The sequence below is a fragment of the Sylvia atricapilla genome, chromosome 9 (assembly GCF_009819655.1).
Source record: "Sylvia atricapilla isolate bSylAtr1 chromosome 9, bSylAtr1.pri, whole genome shotgun sequence".
In the NCBI taxonomy this organism is placed as follows: Eukaryota; Metazoa; Chordata; class Aves; order Passeriformes; family Sylviidae; genus Sylvia; species Sylvia atricapilla.
Genome location: NC_089148.1, coordinates 27,901,212 through 27,916,626, shown reverse-complemented (window position 1 = coordinate 27,916,626; position 15,415 = coordinate 27,901,212). Strand labels below are relative to the sequence as shown.

General features: G+C 42.5%; 2 protein-coding genes across 11 annotated transcripts in view; one reads left to right on the top strand and one right to left on the bottom strand.

The window, feature by feature from the left end:
- PRKAA2 (protein kinase AMP-activated catalytic subunit alpha 2) overlaps nucleotides 1-15,415 on the top strand; it is a 330,475-nt gene that overhangs the window by 136,532 nt on the left and 178,528 nt on the right. The window lies entirely within an intron of this gene.
- The window catches only part of DAB1 (DAB adaptor protein 1), a 207,560-nt gene that overhangs the window by 24,940 nt on the left and 167,205 nt on the right, over nucleotides 1-15,415 (bottom strand). For 6 of the 10 annotated variants that reach the window (XM_066325411.1, XM_066325415.1, XM_066325416.1 and 3 more), the window contains 5 exons: nucleotides 9,593-9,724; nucleotides 8,879-8,998; nucleotides 8,178-8,216; nucleotides 6,753-6,818; nucleotides 2,210-2,269 (listed from right to left, as the gene is read on the bottom strand). In XM_066325411.1, the coding sequence (XP_066181508.1) occupies nucleotides 2,210-2,269; nucleotides 6,753-6,818; nucleotides 8,178-8,216; nucleotides 8,879-8,998; nucleotides 9,593-9,724 (417 nt within the window). The remainder of the gene's footprint in view (nucleotides 1-2,209; nucleotides 2,270-6,752; nucleotides 6,819-8,177; nucleotides 8,217-8,878; nucleotides 8,999-9,592; nucleotides 9,725-15,415) is intronic. The other 4 variants (XM_066325418.1, XM_066325420.1, XM_066325419.1 and 1 more) reach the window with 2 other exon arrangements.

The following is a 15,415-nucleotide window of genomic DNA, read 5'->3' as shown; positions in this document are numbered from 1 at the left end:
GATGGGAGGAATTTCACAGAACCAGAGGATCACTGAACGGTTTGGGTTGGAAGGAGCTTTAAAGATCATTTCATTCTAACCCCTTGCCATGGGCAGGGAATTCTCCCACTGGAGCAGGTTGTTCCAAGGCCAATCCAACCTGAGAAATGGCTGGATTCTCTCCACCGGCCACAGAGAGACAAAGCTGGAAAGCACCTGGATGACCACTTCAATATCCCTCACTTTTCTGTCCCGAGACTAAACCTGCCTGGGAACACAGAGGAAAACAACCCCAAGATGGAAACTCCATCTCTGTCCAGTGACCCTGGCCAATTCACCTTGAATTCAACCAAAACTTCCTGCACTGTTATAAAAATCTGAATGTATCATCAGCAGGGAGAATTCAGCTTCCTGAGACCTATCAAGAGCCACGAAGAAGTTTCTCACTTGCTTCATCCATTCTGAAGTTACTGAAATCAAGACCTCCCAATAAAGAGAAGTGTCCTTACATGTTTAAACCAGGTACATGAGCTTGATGATTTGCCCTCAGATTGAATTTTAGAGGTTTATATAGTAATGACAGCTATAAATTGAAAACAAAATTATGGCAAGTGTCTCAATGACAGAGAGTCTCACACGTGGAAGGGGGAGCAATAAATCAGATGGGCAGTGGAATATTAAATTGCTAATTTTAAGAGCTATTGCTCTTTCCCTTTTTCTTTTAATACATCCTAATATAAAAAGGTGAAACAGGATCTCAGCTACATCTTTCTTCCCCTTCTCCTTTTCCTCATTAATTAATGTACAGAAGCTGATTAGAGAAAAAGCTTTAATCCCTTTAAATTTAACCGAGGACTAGCCAAAAAAAAAAGAAAAAAAAATAAAGGTAAGGTGGAACCAGCTTCATGGAGATTGCTGAATAAACGTATTTGATGATTACAGAGTAGGTTGCATGAGTCCTGTATCTCACATCTGCTATTTACAGGACAGAGTAGCACCAGAGTGTCTGCAGACATGATTGCAAGCGCTGCACAACCAGTCACACTGCAACGACCTAAATTACACACCGGACCCTGAGCGAAATTGAAGCATCGCTGAAGGGATAATAAAAGAGTCACAGGAAAAGACAGCAGAAAAATTGTAACACTGAACTGCACGAAAAATAAGTGAAAAATCAACAGCTTCTCCACGCCCCAAAATACCTCGCTCAGTGAGATATTTCACTAGAGTTTTGCAGGCAACATGAAGATGCCTCCCTGCTCCTACTGGCTCATCATGAAATATTTCTGGTGAGGTTTGCTTGTTTGTGCAAAGCCCAGAAGTGTCACAGTCCAGCTCCTCATCCAGCCCCTCCACATTTCTTTATTTTTTCCAGCCCCTCCATTTTTCTTTATTTATTCCACGTCTTGGTTGGCCCAAGCTGTGCAAGTCACCACATTCGGGTGTAAAAGAGTCTCCTTCTCTTCAGCACAGGCATCTTCCCCACGCTTACACTACACTGAAATTCCTGACCTTTTCCTTGTTTTTCCTCCCCTCTCATACAGATCCTCAGAAATCTCAGAAATACTAATTTTTTTTTTTTTTTTGGTGTAACCAACGCAATCCAACAATTCCTTGAGGCATTTATAAGACGAATTTCTATTGAACAGCATAACCCACCCTCCAGCAAAGGCACACCTTGTTCTAAAAGCATCTGCCACTTCTCTCGATCACTGGAATTACCATTCCTTACATATTTTGGGAATAAATGCTTCACCTTTTCAAAATGCCAATACACAGAACAGCGATGGTGTTTTTTGGCAACAACAGCATATTGCCTCTATTTTTGAATCTTTTCCTGCCCATGCAAAGAACAGGACAGAAAAAAATTCATCTGGATTATGCTTAGTTTCTGGTATACTTGGAGCACTGCAGAAATAATACACATTTGGTGTCAGAGGAACCCTCCTAAACCAGACAGCATTAACAGGCAGAAGGTTTACTGTCAGCTCCTAACCACAAATAACACATTTACAAATGGTGACTTGCCTAAAAATGGGTTAGAAACGACAGAAAGGAGATTGAAGCAATGAATGAGATGGATGTAAGTGGCATCACAATCCCAACCAACCCGTAACTTATCACTGACAAAAACCACACCATGAGGAAGGTATCAAATGTTACAGACAATAACTAAAGTCACAGCAGCTAAAAACCACCTTTACTGTATATAAATAGGGAAGATACTTACACTTACAGGTTGACTTTTTGGCACATCATAAACACCTTCCTTCTTTTGGCTGGTAGGAACCTGCAACAGCAAAGGAAAACTGAGGTCACCGCAAAAGCTGGGATGAACAACTGAAAAGAGCAACTGGTATTGATGCACAGGGTGTACATAAATGAGTCGTTTATTTAATATTCATTTTTAATACTAATGAAATCGAGGATGGTTCCCTTCTTATCTAAGCAGGAGAAAATACTGAAGAAAATACGTTAATGGAGAAAATACTGAAGAAATAAAACACCTATCTGAATTTTTTACAGCCCAGCGGTGTTCAGAAAGGAGATTTCCATTCTCAGACAACTTTGTTGGCATGAACTCCAGATGTACTTGGAGCTCCTTCCTACTTAAATGGTTGTTTTTTTCCTTTAACTTGGGGGTTAGAGATGAGCAATGGAAGTTATGGTCAGGTGAGTTCATCCTCTCCCCAGATGAAGAGACACAGAGTACCAAGGTGAGGGTAAGAGATGTTCTTACCTTGTGTCAGATTTCTTCCTCACAAATCATTTAATCATCTAAAAAGAGTCCTAATACAGCAGTGAAGGGACCTTGGGGCTGCTCTATGAAATACGTGGTTATAATGCAATTTTTAAATGGAATTAAGGCCTCTCGAAGCCTGCCACAGGAGAGATGGGCAGGGGACAATGCACCTCAACTTTGTGTGAGCCTTTAGTTGAGCCATTAGTCATGATCGATACCCAGGGGATTTATAAACTGCTCATGCAGACTCAGATGCTCTGTAATACTGGGCTGTACTTGCCCAAGGACCATTTGTTTGCCTGTCTATAATTTGTGATTGTATGTCCTTTCCTCCCTAGAAGCACTGAGTGTCCATTGTAAATGGGCAAAAGCAAAAAGAACAGTAACCTTTTTTAATCAGGCGGTGCTTTTCCACCAAACAAGGCTTTTGGAGAACAAAAGTTACATTTCAGACAACACCGAACCCTCACAGGTCAATGAGATGATATTGCAAACATGATAAAATTATCATCCTTTTGTTCTCTAAGACAACAAGTATCTTAAAGTTCTGTCATTAAACTCAAACTGGTCTAGGGGAAGCTGAAGAAATGCTACTTATTCATTGAGATGTGCTATCATTTCTCATTCTTTATAATATTCTGTATAAAAACCTGTCTGTACTGCTGTCCCCACTGTTCTCTCACCCCATCACAGCCTTCACAAGAAACTGGGTGTCTTTGAGTTGACGAAGTTTGTCAAGAACTCTCAAAGAAACTGAATGAACTTTGTGGAAGATCTCCTCTATTCCTATCCTTGCTTTTCCCGGGCCACTTCCACTAAAGCCAGTATCACATTGGATATGGGAAAGTGGTAAAAATTCAGTGCCATGGCAGTAACAGTCTGGAAAGGGAGGGAGCTGTAGGTGACAGTGTGAGAGGAACAGGAATGGTGAATTTAAGAAGTCACTGGAAAGCTGAGTCTTCATAAAAGAAGGAAAAATAAGGAAAGAGAAACTATTCCTAAACTTTCATTAGGGTGTATTATTTTTTTTCTGTTTTCTCTGGAACGTTTCCCTTTCAGCCATTCTCCTCTTTCCCCTCCCAACCTTTCTGTGAAGTCATCCCAAATTGCACCTACATCCAGAGCCGACTGTGGACTGAGCATTTTCCTGCACTATCAATCCCGCTTTTTTTACTCCAATTTACGCTCAGAGAAGAGCTCCTCGCGTCTCACATGAAGACAGAGAAATTTTCCTGAAAGCCATTTCTCCCTCCCCACTGGCTGCTGCCTGACCTGCTGTCTTTTCTTGCTGTGCACCACCACATTTGTCTGCTTACGCTGAGGGGCTGCAAGGAATTGCTGCTTTTCCTTTGATTAGCAGTACCAGTGAGAGGCACCAGCACTATTTCTGCTGTCAGCTCTGTCTCTGTGACAGGCTGTGAACCATCTGGATGTCTTTGCAGCTCGCAGCAATAAAAGCACCACAATTCAGAACCTCCCCCAGCTCGGATTGTCAGCTCCTCACGGGGCAGAACTCGCCTCTCCACAGAGACCAGTGGTGCCACACAAACACCAAACCACCTCCCCAAATCCCATCTGCAGAACACCAGGCGGCAGAGGAGATGCTGTTAAGCAATCCGAGGGTTGGCGTGTGCTCAGTGATTGAGTCCTTGCCTAACAAATTACAGCAACTTACATAGAGACTATTAAAGGAGCAGACACGGACAGTCTTTGGGGTAATGTATCGAAGAAAGGTGACAGACAGAAGAAAGAATGCTCAAAAAGAAAGTTGTGACCTCTATTATGCTAAGAAGAAATAGAAATTGTCGCTTTTCTGCACGCGTCTTTCATCTGCAATTCCCCACGGGGTAGGAATCTCTTCCACCAAGGGAGAAGTGAATTTGTGGCACGCCAGCAAACGAAAAGCCAGAGCAGCAGCAGCAGAAAGGTTTGGTGAGGCTGAAGCAAGGCTGGGTGAGGTTATTGAGCAGATCCATGTTTAGTAACGTCTGGTATGGGGAAGGCTTCCCAGTAAATTACAGAAGCTGCCACAGATATGCATCAAATTAAAAAAAAAAACCAACAAAACAAACAGCTAAAAATGAAAAACCAACCAATCGACCAAAAGCACAAAAAAAAAAAAATTATAAGAGGATCTTTTCTGATTTTAATAGTAGCCTGATGGTTCTGAGATTACCAAGATCTTGTAAGAGAGTGTAAAATCTGAGGTGGAGACCCAGATCTGTGGAAGCCAGGAGCTCAGGAAGCCCCTGGGAGCTGAGACACCATGGCTATGGGCCAGTCTGCAGCTGGGACACCTCACACCCACCAATTACAGCCCGACCAAAAACTGACTCCTAACTCCCCAAATCAGCATCTGCTGCACTCAGGTAGTGCCTGCAGTAAACACAGAGGACAATGCTACACTCTGAATATCCAGGTGTCTTCTGTGGCCACTGCGGGGGGAAACACTTCATCACATCCAGATGCTGTCAAATGAAGCCTTGAGCGATTCTCTGGTGACTTCAGGGGACAGTAACAGCAGTACCTTGAGATGAGGCAGGGCCTCACTGCCTGCTTATCACCTTGCATTTCCATTTTATGGAAAAGCAACTGCCCAAGGAGTCCTCCAGCTCTCTGGGCCATTCTTCAGAACACAGTTCCAACTCTGTCCCCGGCCACCGATGTTTGCTGGAAGATCTACGAACACTGGGAGCAACAGCCTCATTTTCCTTCCTTCCCCCAGTAATTCTTTGAAGTGCCACTAAAAACTCCACACTTTGACGAACAAAAACCACCATTTTTTTTTCTTGAATCTAGTTCTCATGGGATTTTTGTTTCTAGCACAAACCTGACAACTAGACTAGCAATTTTTTTTTTTTTAACATTTGCTGAGAAGAGTCAAACTTTCAACACTGAAAATGTTCAGCCTTAGGCAGACTCTCACCTTGAGAGCTTTGCGTGTCTTGGTCTGGAGCTGCAAAAAGCTGCATTTTTGAGTTTGCGTGGTGCCGGGGGAGCAGCAGGGAGAGATTAAATGAATCTCAAATTAATGACCCTCTGATGGCATCTATAAGATGTTACTTTGTCATGTTTAACTTGCATTTCCCTTTCCCACTCAGCTCCTTTTTGTTTTAGCTTACAGCTACACTAACCTCTCATTTTTAGGTTATCTTCCTACACTTTCTCACTACTTAACGCTTTTTATTTTTTTTTTCCTTTTTGTTGTCCCCTTGCTCCTGCCTGCCTTACAATCTTCTCCTATAAGCAGATCAAGCTCTAGTCCAACTGGATGAAATGCTTAATCACTGCTTGAAACTCCTTCCCCTCCTCACTGAACGATTTCCTGGAATCACGATTTTCTCACAGGGCACAAAGATCTCCGTCTATCCTCAGATTTGCCTCTAGTACGTGATACAAAATGAATTACGTTATATTTTAATAAACTTCGCGCTGATCCCTTGGGGATAAATTGAACGACAAAAGATTATTTTATATTGCTTTCAATGCGGTTTTTTGTCAGTGTGAAGGATGTGAGCTTGGGCTTTAACATAACATATGCACTCTGCAAATAGTTTCCCTGGTCTGGGGGGGGGATATCCCTCGAGAGCTCTGAGGTTTTGCTCAGTCATTTCCTTGCTTAGACAGAAACAAGAGCAACACCACTGAAATTTTCTAGGAGTAGCTTGGACGGTCTGCCAACGAAACATCTTCAGCATGTTTCTCAGAATAGGTGTAAAAAAATATCCAAAAAATTAACAGGGGAAAAAAAAAAAAAAAAAAAGAGACTCTCCATTTATCACCTCACATGGCGTGCTCAAAAGTTCGTTGAGTCGACAAAGTCAATATAAATCTGCAGAAGCTGATACGACAAACAACAGGAGGAAAAAAAATCACATTGTGACCGGGCAGATAACGTCACCAGAATGGAATGCCAGGACATTTTTGGTGATGGATGGAAACTAAAAGCGAGCTATGTATGAAATGCACTTTCATCGAACGCTGGCGGGGGTCGTTGCGATGGGAACAGCGAGGGGAGAGGTTTTTATACCTGATAAATGTTTTCCTCCGTTTCAGGCTCACGGATGGGCTCGTGTCCAGCCTCAAACACAATGTACTATGGCACCAGCGCCAGAGAGGGACAGTCAGAGATGAAACAGAAGGGAAAAAGGCCGTTTGGAATTCCAACAGTCAAAACAAAGGCAGGCATTAAAGAAACAACTTCAAAGCACAAGGCTGGCAGCAGGACAACCGGTTTGTTGGGAAGCACCAGGAAAGGTTGTTTCATATTTCATAAACCGGCAACGAACAGGCCTAAATCTCCTCTTAATGATCATTAGAGCAACTCCCTAATTCTTCCTCGCCAGGGAGACTGCCTGTGGCCCAGTATTAATTTTCTGAAGGCAACACGGATTTGGCCTCTTTTACATAATGGCAATTAATTCCACATCTATTTATTATCTACGAATAAAAGCGCTAAAGCCAAGCTGGGAGATCAGGCTGGTTGTGCGTGGAACAGGCCACATGGCAAAAGGCTGTCACGACACTTTTTCGTTTTCAGGTTTTTTGCTTTATTGTGAAGAGTACAGAACAAAACTCCTGACATTATAATAGCTGAACAGTAATTTAGGGCATCCTGACTCTTATCATCTTTCTTGCTGCACCTTAGGCGCTGTTCAATATTCACTAATGGCTGCATTGGCTCCTTTCTGCGTGACTCCCACTGATATGCCTAAGTGGAAGAACACAAAATCCCCAGAAAAAAAAAAAAAAAAAAAGGCAAACTATCACATATTTCGTTTCAGCACAAAAACACGAGAATGAAATTACATCTTTTTCTTCTTCACACTCAGCAGGGTATTGGACATGAATATATTGACACATTTCTGATAATCATCTTTGCTCCCAGACATTTTTTCTTGGATGAAGCAAGACTTAAATTTCAGATCTATTATTAAATCATAGCTAAAACGCCAACAAGGGAGTGTGTTACAACATCAGTGCTACTGTTGGTTTTCTTTTTCCAAATATTCACCCTCTGAATTTAATTGTGGCTCCACAGAAAACAAAAACAAAATTATAATTTATTACTATGAGAACGAGATGTCCCCTTCCCTAATTCTCAGAGGAGCTCCTTTTTCTGTTGTGAGCTTGTATTAAAAAAATGATGACGAATCTCATTTTGAAACTTAAAATCTGGATACACAAGCCACATTTTAAGTAGTATTTATGACATATTTAATCTAATATTTCCACACTCCAACTGAAATATTCCATTCTATACAGACATATTGTACTATTACTTACAGCTTAATCTCTAAATATGCTACTTTCTGCGAAGGTTTTAAAAGGTTTCTCACAAGACCTCTCTCAGTAAATTTCAAAACATCTTGTTCAAGGTTTTGGCTGTGTTTGAAGTTAACACGTATCTTTAGTCATTTCTGAAACTCCAAGGCCATACAGCTTCAGAAATTACCTGGTATACAGGATCTTCTACATCTTCTTCCAAAATTGTCTACAGCAAAGTAAGAGGACAGGCAGTAAAAGCAAAGAACATAAACAGCAGAGATAAAAGAACTGTCTTCAGAAATTAAAGGACAGCAAAGGAATAAGCAAAATGGGCAGGTAAGTTTATAGTTTTCTTTCTTTAGGATACAGATAAAGTCACGTTACGGTACAAAGTAACTTTATTCGAGTTCCATCGGAGTTTAACAATCTGCACCTTGTTTGACTTGATTCATATACACACATTCAGCAGTATATTGAATCTCCCCTAAAGTATGAGACACTTAAATCCCGACTTACAGCACTTAAAACCTGACTTACAACACTTTAGACCTGACTTAACGACACTGACCCTTCATTAAAGTTTTCCTTCTGAATGAGAAGAAACACTAAGCAGGAAACGAGGGGATCGTTTCCAGCTGCTAACCAGGTTCACCACACCCCAGTGACGGTTTGGGGTTTAATCCTAGTCTGGGATTCAGCTCGGTTTAAGCCTAGTCTGGGCTCAGGATGGCTGCTGGGCTCAGGCTGGTCCTTTGGAAGCCAGCACTGCTCCAACCCACTGCTGTCAGAAGTGCTCAGTGAGGATGCTCAGAGCCTCTCTGGAGCAACTTGGGGGCAAACTCCGAACCCAAACTTTTGGCGGGCAGTAGTCTAAGCTTATTGGTGTACCTGGTATACAGCCTGCTCACACTGTTTGTCCTTTTGTGCCTTTTTTTCCAGTTCTTCCCTTTGTTTCAGTTCGTAGATGAGCTGAAACAGGTCTCTCAAGTCCAGGATTACGGGTTCAGCCTGCGGAAGCAAAAACAGCGTGGAGAATTTCGGTGGGAGAAAAGAAACATCTCTTATCCCATCCTCCCGACAGAGCAGTTAGAGCACCTCCACAATTAAACTTCACATAGAATTCATTTCTATCTCAGCACCCAGGCCTGGCTTAATTCCTACTGAACTAACTGTGCTTGAAAATTAATGATAATTAGAGTTATGAATATAAAAAGCATTATGAATATAAAAGGCACACGGATGAACGTAAAGGCATATTTATTAGTGGTTTCTCGTCCACTGAAATTACAGTCGACCACACACAGCGTGGGTTTCCATGAGTATAGGAACACAAGCAAATTTATCTTCATTCAGTCCAGCTTAGCTAGAAAGGTAAACAATAACTAATTATAACAAAACACATCATAAAAACTCGGGAACAATGAAACACATTCCCTCCTGCCCAAGCCGGCTCCATTAATTTGCTATTGAAGATCTACACAGACACTTGTGACCGGCTGAGCACCATCATAAACAACCCAAGAGCAGCTTCTAGAACAGCCTCTTACAAACGGCTTTTCGGCTGAGTTACACGGCAGAAAACCACAGTGATTTGATACTTACTGCCTGGGCTGTTTTTATTGCCACAAATCTATGATTTCCCTCCTTTCCACACACATATCCAAACGCTCGGTGGTCTGTGATATCCTTCGCGATGTAGGAAATTTCATGAACTGCGTGGTGATGCTGGAGTAGCTAAAATAAACCAAACAACAACAACAGAGAATATCCATCAGAATGTTTGATTAAAAAGCAGTGTCATTTCTCCTTCACCACTTTATCTGGATCCCGACACATCCTGATATGAAAAGCAATTAATATCTGAACTCTTTAAGGCCTCTTTTTTTTTCTCCAAATCTACCCAAACTTGACTTGCTTCAGTAGGTTGACTAAAAGCCTCCACTGAAGATCTTTCTTGGTATCTTTAAGTGAAATATAATTAAATAGAAAATATATTACCTAGCTACTACCTACACAGCATCCCAGGCACAGAAGCGGTATTTGCAGGTAAATAAATACACAGGGGCTGCAGAAACCTGGAGCTTCACACAGGGTGACTCCCAGGCCAGGCTGATCCGCAGAGCTACAGCTGAGATCTCCAACATCTCTGGAATCAGTACCAGACCTGCCTTATCTCCACAAAAATCAGCATCAGCCACTGTGAGAGATTTCACTTCAAGCAGCAACACAGCTCCAAATATTTATTTCCCTCAGAAAATGAATGTAAATGTAATCATTCCACTGGAAATCAATGCTGAATGCAAAAGTCCACATTTTACTTACAATAGCACTTTGGGGAATCGTAATAATAAAAAGACTTAATTTTAACTGTGTGAGCAAAGCTCTGCCCAAAGCCAGGACATGAATCTGAGGCTCTCGGAAGCATCAGTAGTAATGTATGCCAGAATGTAGTGCCAGAATCTTTCTCACTTTGGACTAAACAGCATTTTATTATCGAAGTAATCGAGAAGTATTTCCACTTAAAATAATGTCCTTGGAAAGCTTATCTAAAACAATCTATTAGTTTCAATTTCTACCTTCTGATATATTGACCTGCTCTTGTATCATCTAGGGATAACGCTATTTCCGAGAGCAGCCAAAGCCTCACGGAGAATTCTTTGGAGGTCCAGATTCCTGCTGACTTTGAGAAAAGCACATTTTGCAAACCAGCATGGTATCCAGGCAATCTCTAAACAACCGGTTATTTTTAGAGTTTAATGAAAAGAAAAACCCAAAACCCAACATGTGAAAGTTTTAAAATTCAGAAGCAGGGAAGATGTCTGTGTGCGGCAGAGAAAAGGCTGAGGGTGTGCAGGGAGAGTGACAGGACTTCTGTAGGGCAGGGAGCGGGACCTGAAAGGAGAGGCGAGAGATGGATGGCCCCATATAAAACAAGAGACTGGACATGTTTCATTTTCATTTCACAGTAAATGGCTCTTAATGTCCCCATATCAAGCTCGTGGCGGGGCTGTGCTGCCAGTGACTGCAGGCACAACGGGGCTCAGCTGAAGGTGCGCTTCAGACTCTCCCCGACGTGTCGAGCGTTTAAAATTAATGAGGGGATCTCAGATAATACAGGGATATTGATTTATTAGGTTTTTTTGGGGGAAGCAAGTTACACGCTATCTGTTAGGATGAAATGAAATGTTCTCATCTCTCTATTCTGCATATGACAGGGAACGTTATCTCTGGCTCCTATTAAATCAAAGTTCTCTGGCATTGCTTTATTGATTGCCAGGCAGCATTCTGCACTGAAATTAAACCGTGATCAGATGCCTTCCTCGTGGAATTAAATGTGAAGATTGTTCTACCATGGAAGAGCATCACCCACGAGGTAAGAGAGCAGACGGGGACGCTCCGACTTATTTGGGGATCCAAATTCACTGTTCAAAAATCGTCACGTTTCCAACGGTTATGACATTTTACACACTAGAAATAGAAATCAGGTAAAGGTGACTGCAATTATCCTCATGTGTTTTACTGGGTGGAGAGTTTAGGGAGAGCTTTTGATTTGTTTGAGGACAGTGAATTGGAACACGCACGTGAAATGCAATGTTGCACGCACACATCTGTACTCAAATGTAGATATCAACACATCTGCATTTTCACAGGTCTCTGTTCACCTCATGTGTCCTTTCTACAGACTCCAAGGCTCCATTCTAAGCATTATTTACTGAGTGTCTGACTTTTTGGTTCCTGTGCAGCAGAAATGGGGCTCCTGTTGCCGCCAGGAGAGATTCACCTCCACAAAATGCAATATCAGAATCCTGTCTCTAGCGGCCACGAGCACATAAAAGAATTATTTCTCAACTCAGGGATGTTTCTGACACCCGTGTACGCCATTGCTGATGGATCCCATCACACACCATCTGAAGTTTTTACTCTGTCTGTGCTGAGAGCTGCTACAAACCATTCACCAACCCTTAAGTGAGGTACCAAATTGTTTTGGAGCACCGCAGCACGACAGAACAAATTATAGAGAAGACTTAATTTGTATTACGGTTCAACACAGTCAATTACATATTGCAGAGATTAGAAAGTAATTTAACATTTAAGTTTCAGTTGTTAACGAAACCCACAGCCTCCGAATTATTTTAGGTCTCCTGTGACTTTAGTCACTGTTGCAAATGTTGGAGATTTTAAATGGAAGCCCAGATAAAGTCTCAAACCGGGTAACAAGACATTCTTGTGACGCATGAGTTCTTTTTTTTTTAGGCTAAACATAATGGCATTATTACATTTTATTCACACACTACGAAGTTTCTGCCTGGTGTTAAACTCCAAAGTCCAAAATATCCATCTGCACCAAGCCTGCTGCCTTTCCTCTTCCCTTTAAGTTACTCTGGTCTCTCCCACCAGCCATTGTTTCCTCTCCTTTTCTCCATTCCATCCCCTGCTTCTCCTCTTCCCCCAGGTCGCTCCCTGTACATCACACTGAATTGATTTAGCTGCCTCTGAGATCTGTAGCATTTCTAATTTCCCTCAGGCTGCTTGGCACCTATCATAAATTTTTTCACCCCTTATCCTCCTCTTGCCCCTTTATTTCCATGCTGTAGCCTCCAGTGCCACTAAATCAATTAAGTCAATCAATTAAGTACTTGGAGGGTCCAGCAATCATGTCAAAAATGTGAGTTAGATGGCATGAGAAAGTCACTGCTTTACTATCGCTATTTCTCTTTTAATGAGGTTGTCTATTTAGTGGAGCCTGGGGCACACTGTTAGGAGCCACAACAACAAAAAATAAAACCTGCAAGCTGCAAATCCTGCTGGAAAAGCTGCCCCACCGAAAGCAGGAGGCTTGTTGCACACAGCAGTACATCCACCAGGACAAGTCTCCCAGGGATTTGGGGTGCACAGCCTCTCACCTCCAGGAACGGCGCGCTGAGCCTGGGCTCAGAGAGCTGGGATCAACTGGGAGCTCCACTATGGATGCTGGGATGGGGGATACAGCTGGACCAAGCCTCTTCCTGCCCACTTTGCCTGTATAAACTCCCTGAACACCTCAGTTACCCACCAAACTGCAAAGTGCTTAACGGATTCATAATAAAATAACTCCATGGACGACGGTTTCAGCCGTGCTGCAAGTCCCGTGTCCCACCTGGGACTGCTCAGCAGCACATGAGGAAACCAGGCCCTGTCTGTTTAGGAGGACCATAGAAAAAAAAATCACAGAAATTGAACTTAATATGGAAAATGAATGGTAAAACCTTAGCGAGAAGCTCAGCAAGCCCAAAGTGCGACAGGACATCGACCATTACTTACCGCAACACTTTTCGCCGTGAAAAGAGTGCACTGCAAAACACCTGAGTGGCTCTGAGATTAATTGTATTAATTGTATTAATTGTATTAATTGTATTAATTGTATTAATTGCTGCAAGGAAACATTGGGTGGTACAGATGGTTCTCCTGCACTGCATGCAGGAAGAGAATCATCCTGTGCTCCTTAACAGGGCTCAACATGCAGCACCTGCTCCAAGGCTCTTCCCAGCCATTCCCTCACCATTCCTGTTTGTTTTAGCTGGTATTTGCAGGGATCATGGGGACAACACCACGCCACAGGCATTCCCTTAATGGCTGTGTTTGTGCTGCAATGCTTCTCTGCTGTTCCCTTAAAATGTGCTTAAGCCAGAGGTGGAGTGGAGCTGCTCATCCCCATCATAAACATCCCAAAGTCCTGGAGGCAGCAGGGCTGGAATCAGATAACCTTTAAGGCTCCTTCTAATCCAAACCATTCCATGAGATCAAACACCTGAATTCTCTACTGCGCATTCAAATCCCACACCGATCTAGTTTTGTAACTTCTGAAAGTTTTAAGAGATAGACAACAGTCCCTGTGTATAGACAGCTAAAAAAACCACCATCCAAACCCCCAAAAGCTCCTCCTGTCACAGTCTTTTCCCTGGTACCCACTGAGGTGCATGGATACCCCTCAAGCAGTTGTGAACCTCTCCCTCTAGAGAAAAGTGCATTTCGGTGGGACCGTGCACACAACGATCTGGAGGAAAAGTCAACAGTCCCAAATGTCAGAGTGAAATGAAAAACACATCAATAAATTGCATTTGCATCGCAAACTTTCTCGTGCTGCTTTCTGGAACTTGGTATTTGGATGGCAGATGGGGTGGCAAGACATCAGCCTCATGAGATAAGGCAGGGGATGAGCAGATGGGGAAATGAAACAACCACTGCAAAAAATTCTCAGTTTCATGGGAAATACCAGAAAGGAGACAGCTCAGTGTTATTTCAGAGCTCCAGCTGCCAACAGCTTCAAACTCCCTGCAAATTGCTACTGGACACAGCACAGGGGGACTGAGAAACATCTTATTTCCCATCTGACAGCCCTTCCTGTCATGGACACTTCAGTCATAAGGCTCATGGAGAGGGGACAGAACAAACAATATATGACAGATCACAGTAATCTTCCTTAAATGTGATAGTGCTTAGTGTGAGGAAGCACTTGATAGCCCCCCCCCAAAATCTGTTATATAAATATTTACTGCAACATGTGGAAAATTTTATCCGGTTTGATCTAGGAAAGGAAGAGAGCTGTATAGTTTAAGCTTAGCAAATCATCGAAATACTGAATTCCTACAAGAAGAGCAAGGAGTTTTGGAACAAAGCATCACTCCAAGTCGGCTTTCAAAAAGGAATGTCACATATGAAAACCTGAAAAGCAAAACCCACTGGAAGCCTCTTGCAGTTATGGAGATTTCAGTATTGGGAGACATTTCCCAGCACTGGTAAAAGACGATCAGTTTTGGTCATAGAAGAGTATAAATTGACCATAAAATCATGAAGTAGGGGCTGAACCCTTCCCCTTTGAAGGAGACTGAAAACGAATCTGTTTGAGCCAGAGCCACTCATGCAAACAACAGATTATGGACTTTCCTTCTGCAAAAATACCCCACCCCAAGAAGAGGAGGAGAAAAGGAAAATGTAACCTTTGGAGAGTTCTCCAAGCCTGAAGGACCCTCTGAGATGGCAGCCTGTAAGCGTGGCTTCACAATGAGAAGAAAATAAATCTGTCTAATCCCCGTGCTTCCTCCACACACACTGATTTTGCAGACAATAACCTGAGGAAAGACTTTTCCAAGTGCCAGCTACTAAAAGGCGTCTCAGAGCATGAGCTCTGCAATAAAAACACTTGGCACAAAAAAAAGCTCACTTTGAGATTATATGCAGATCAAAGCTTGGTCTGTGTAGCACGAAGGGGCACATGAAATATGGTGCTGATAAAGAGGAGAATCAAAACAGATTTAGCCCCAGCTCTCGCAGACTCAGTCCCTCCAGGGGAGCAGTCGTCTGGCTGTGACACAGCGCAGCACCCAGAGAAGTGTAAATTTAATTTCCTTTTAATAACAATAACAAACTTGTAAGAGCCATTCTCTT